Source organism: Bacillus rossius, chromosome 16 (assembly GCF_032445375.1).
Source record: "Bacillus rossius redtenbacheri isolate Brsri chromosome 16, Brsri_v3, whole genome shotgun sequence".
Taxonomy (NCBI): domain Eukaryota; kingdom Metazoa; phylum Arthropoda; class Insecta; order Phasmatodea; family Bacillidae; genus Bacillus; species Bacillus rossius.
In genome coordinates, this window is record NC_086343.1 from 39781396 (window position 1) to 39787006 (window position 5611).

Below are 5611 nucleotides of genomic sequence, written 5' to 3' on the forward strand. Positions count from 1 at the left end.
GATACAGCTTCAGACATCGGACCAGGGTACATGTTAGCTTTTACGACTAATAGCAGATGCAAACTAAGAGTTTTAAATTAAAAACCATTACTTAAATGTAAATTTTTTAATATTTCGTCGGCGAGAGTTAAGTTATCTCATGCAAAGGTACTTTTTGTAAGTAGTTCTGCTTTTCATCAACAGATGTCGCCACGTGTCACTTGCAGGTAAATAATATTTATTTATTTTATGTGGGATGTGGGATGATCACTAACGATCACAAAAGAAGGATGGCTTCGCTAGACTCCGAGGAGAAGGAAGTTTGTTCTTCCAGTTAGTGTTTCTCAGATTTCTCAGAGCTTATTATTTGACTGAGTAATGGTGGTTTTCTTTTTTTAAATTCCACCTGTTAAAAATATTGCAAGTGCTGATTTAGTAGCAGAAATTCACTAATTAAATATAACCTTGATAAATTGTCGTTACTTATTAAGAGTAAAATTCCTTCATGGAGGGATCGGTTTCTCATAAATAACCAGAAGCACTTGGAGAAACCACGGGAATGATTACAAGCAGACGGAGAAAAACCATCATAATATTGTCAATAATATTCAAGAGCAAACTTATTGACAAGAATAAGCGGGAGTATACGGAGAAAACTTTCATAATATTGACAAGAACAATCGGGAGAACATGGAGAAAACCACCACACGTTTTCTTCGATATAAAATTACCAAAAAATTTAAAAAAAAAAATACAAAAAATACAAAAATTTCTGGCTTGGACTAGAACTTTATCTTTGCTCAACAATGAGAAAATTTATTCACAAGCTAGCAGAATCTGCAATGTATTATACAAAAGAGTTCTAAGTATTGGACGTGTAATAGCTTTCCAAATCAATTATTTATTTTTTATAGTTCTGGACCTAGGCCATTTAAAGCTTTAATAATCCATATATTTAAAATTATTTGTTGTGTAAATGAATGCTTGTTTACTGAATTTTGATGCTTATAATCTAGTCATTGTTAAATGAAGTATTTGATTGTATTTGTAAAAACATTGATTGAAAATAAAGAAAAGAAATCACTTTTGCATAGCCTACAGGTGTAGGTATATTTCAAACCATCATTTCTAAAAGTTAAGGAACATTTTAAGAACTTAATGTACATGACATCCTATATGTTCTCCAATGTTCCAAAACGATCGATAAAACATTTTCTCATATTCCATGCAGCGAAAATGCTTCGAATGTTCTTAACTCAGTGAATCCAATACTGAATAGCTTACAAAGGATTTCATATCATGCCTACTAAGGCAGCTATGAAAGTTTTTTTTTTTTTTTACCTTGGAAGACTATTTTTCTTTCCTGGTGCTAATATGCGGTTCTATAAAAATTTGATTTCGAATAAGATTTAATATGTTATTAATATGTTTTAAAATAAATCAGAATGAATATAATAATTAGGATTTCTTTTATTTCGACCATTGTTTTATTAAAAATTGTAAGGAATAGCTAAAGGATATTTGTAGTAGGCTAAAATGAAAAGTATCCGACTTTATTAACATTATTTAATCATTATTTATATTTAGGTACAGTTTATATAAAACTTAAATGAAAAATAGTAACTTTTATCATAAACAAAATTAAACATTTTCAAAACCTTGCTAGTAAGCCTTATTTTGTTATGGTAGGGTAATAATTCCTAAGGCTTTATCGTACTTAAATAATCAAGCTATAAATAATGTTTTGGTATTAGAGATCAATAATCACATGAATGGAGTATATTTTGACTAGATATTCTTGAATAAAATTAATAATTGCATCGCCTGACAGCACTCAGTCATCCGTTTCATCCACCGACAAACCGACGCACACCTCATGGTGCCATTTGCCGCATTAAGCGCATTGCCTCATATCAGGTATCTCGCCCTCTTGACAGCCATGATAGTACCATCTCGTTTGCTTTTGTGAAGTACCGCGCTGATTTTTGGAAGTCGATATCTTTACGGAAGCGGTCTTTTTTTCTTTGGGGTTGAGAACTTTTTCATATTTTTGTCTTCACTATTTTTGACAAACAGATCTTTCGTGACTGGAATACCTCTGTAATTGATATCTTTTTACAATTGTAGGTGTTTTTGCTGTAGCTTTAACAGGTGTAGACTAAGCGACGGAGTATCCCTGGTGTCACAGGCAGGCCTATTTAAGCAAACCTGGTTATCCTTTTCACAGATGAGCTTCCTGGCCATGGCTCAGTATGGCTCATCAACCCAGGGCTTTATGCAAACTGCCACTCTTGAGATGGTTCCTAATAGTTCTTCTGGGAACCCTGTATCTCTTTGAAGCTTTATGCGAAATCAAAGTTCCTCTTTCCACTGCTCGGACAGCTGACACCATGTCGTCTTCTGACCACAGTGCTCGTGTAGGAGGCATCACGATCGAGACACTAAAAATATAAACAATCAAGTAATTTATAAAAGTAATAAGTAAGTCAGGACTACTTATTTACAGTCGTAACATCTTAAAAGTAATTTAAAATAAATAAAAATGCCTATGTTTAAATTTAGTAGGCCTTAATAATTGCCAACAACATGCGCAAGAAAAAAATATTTGGACTGTGATGCATGTTAAAATATTAAAGTTAATCGAAGTTTATATAAAAATAAATAAAAACTACGATTTTGGATAGCTAAGTGTAATATTACAAAAAAAACTTACGATTTACTTGGACCGTATTTTATTGTTCACGCTGAGCGGCCACGTGTTGCGAAGGATGATGCAACACCGGTGCAGATGGCGTGGTCATGGCGCATGCGGGAACGTCTAGCGCTATCCTCGTGCAGTATGCTTCTGCCTGCGTGGTCATGGCGCATGCGGGAACGTCTGGCGCTATCCTCGTGTAGTATGCTTCTGCCTGCGTGGTCATGGCGCATGCGGGAACGTCTGGCGCTATCCTCGTGTAGTATGCTTCTGCCTGCGTGGTCATGGCGCATGCGGAAACGTCTGGCGCTATCCTCGTGCAGTATGCTTCTACCTGCGTGGTCATGGCGCATGCGGGAACGTCTGGCGCTATCCTCGTGCAGTATGCTTCTGCCTGCGTGGTCATGGCGCATGCGGGAACGTCTGGCGCTATCCTCGTGTAGTATGCTTCTGCCTGCGTGGTCATGGCGCAAGCGGGAACGTCTGGCGCTATCCTCGTGCAGTATGCTTCTGCCTGCGTGGTCATGGCGCATGCGGGAACGTCTGGTGCTATCCTCGTGTAGTATGCTTCTGCCTGCGTGGTCATGGCGCAAGCGGGAACGTCTGGCGCTATCCTCGTGCAGTATGCTTCTGCCTGCGTGGTCATGGCGCATGCGGGAACGTCTGGCGCTATCCTCGTGTAGTATGCTTCTGCCTGCGTGGTCATGGCGCATGCGGGAACGTCTGGCGCTATCCTCGTGTAGTATGCTTCTGCCTGCGTGGTCATGGCGCATGCGGGAACGTCTAGCGCTATCCTCGTGCAGTATGCTTCTGCCTGCGTGGTCATGGCGCATGCGGGAACGTCTGGCGCTATCCTCGTGGAGTATGCTTCTGCCTGCGTGGTCATGGCGCATGCGGGAACGTCTGGCGCTATCCTCGTGCAGTATGCTTCTGCCTGCGTGGTCATGGCGCATGCGGGAACGTCTGGCGCTATCCTCGTGCAGTATGCTTCTGCCTGCGTGGTCATGGCGCATGCGGGAACGTCTGGCGCTATCCTCGTGTAGTATGCTTCTGCCTGCGTGGTCATGGCGCATGCGGGAACGTCTGGCGCTATCCTCGTGCAGTATGCTTCTGCCTGCGTGGTCATGGCGCATGCGGGAACGTCTGGCGCTATCCTCGTGCAGTATGCTTCTGCCTGCGTGGTCATGGCGCATGCGGGAACGTCTGGCGCTATCCTCGTGTAGTATGCTTCTGCCTGCGTGGTCATGGCGCAAGCGGGAACGTCTGGCGCTATCCTCGTGCAGTATGCTTCTGCCTGCGTGGTCATGGCGCATGCGGGAACGTCTGGTGCTATCCTCGTGTAGTATGCTTCTGCCTGCGTGGTCATGGCGCAAGCGGGAACGTCTGGCGCTATCCTCGTGCAGTATGCTTCTGCCTGCGTGGTCATGGCGCATGCGGGAACGTCTGGCGCTATCCTCGTGTAGTATGCTTCTGCCTGCGTGGTCATGGCGCATGCGGGAACGTCTGGCGCTATCCTCGTGTAGTATGCTTCTGCCTGCGTGGTCATGGCGCATGCGGGAACGTCTAGCGCTATCCTCGTGCAGTATGCTTCTGCCTGCGTGGTCATGGCGCATGCGGGAACGTCTGGCGCTATCCTCGTGGAGTATGCTTCTGCCTGCGTGGTCATGGCGCATGCGGGAAGGTCTGGCGCTATCCTCGTGCAGTATGCTTCTGCCTGCGTGGTCATGGCGCATGCGGGAACGTCTGGCGCTATCCTCGTGCAGTATGCTTCTGCCTGCGTGGTCATGGCGCATGCGGAAACGTCTGGCGCTATCCTTGTGCAGTATGCTTCTGCCTGCGTGGTCATGGCGCATGCGGGAACGTCTGGCGCTATCCTCGTGCAGTATGCTTCTGCCTGCGTGGTCATGGCGCATGCGGGAACGTCTGGCGCTATCCTCGTGCAGTATGCTTCTGCCTGCGTGGTCATGGCGCATGCGGGAACGTCTGGCGCTATCCTCGTGCAGTATGCTTCTGCCTGCGTGGTCATGGCGCATGCGGGAACGTCTGGCGCTATCTTCGTGCAGTATGCTTCTGCCTGCGTGTCATGGCGCATGCGGGAACGTCTGGCGCTATCCTCGTGCAATATGCTTCTGCCTGCGTGGTCATGGCGCATGCGGGAACGTCTGACGCTATCTTCGTGCAGTATGCTTCTGCCTGCGTGGTCATGGCGCATGCGGGAACGTCTGGCGCTATCCTCGTGCAGTATGCTTCTGCCTGGGTGGTCATGGCGCATGCGGGAACGTCTGGCGCTATCTTCGTGCAGTATGCTTCTGCCTGCGTGGTCTTGAGTGGAGGCGGTTATTTCAAATATGATTTATGTCACTTAGGCCTTATTAACAGCAGGTAACTTAATCCACTTTTTTTATTAACCTACTTACTATTGTATTCTTCTTTGGTTGATTTCAGATTAAACTCATTGAATAGAAAATATTTTTGTACTAAGAAACATAGTTGTTTTTTCCCCAATTACATCCGTGTGTCGATCTACAAAGCACTTTTATTTATTAAGATATGTTTATTATGGAAACGTACGAAGTATGTCACCTATTGAAGTAATACAACATACCGACAATTTAAACACTATCCGAAAATATATCTATGTTTCTTTAGAGTACTTTCGCAGTAAATAAAAATATTTGAGATAATCTTCAACATATATTTACTTTGGGAACTTATAAACCGTAGATCATTTAGGTAAAATACCTTCTCAACTTTTTTACTGCATAAAACACGTACTATATGTTACTAGAAAACGTTGATTCTACCACTGTTCAAAAATTTAGTTTTTCTCTATTTTAGTTTACTTAGAGCTAAATTCAACGCAGCCCGAGTGACTTCAGCACCGCGGCAGTACAGTACACACTACGACGCTCGGGACGTATCAGCGGTTAGATCAAT

The 5611-nt window shown here is 43.7% G+C and overlaps 1 protein-coding gene across 1 annotated transcript; it reads right to left on the bottom strand.

Annotated features, from left to right (window-relative positions):
• Positions 1 to 2711: 2711 nt before the first annotated feature.
• Positions 2712 to 4340, bottom strand: LOC134539893 (keratin-associated protein 16-1-like). Its single transcript, XM_063382241.1, has one exon. The coding sequence runs from the start codon at positions 4338 to 4340 to the stop codon at positions 2712 to 2714; it is 1629 nt and encodes a 542-aa protein (XP_063238311.1).
• Between the last annotated feature and the right edge of the window lie 1271 nt (positions 4341 to 5611).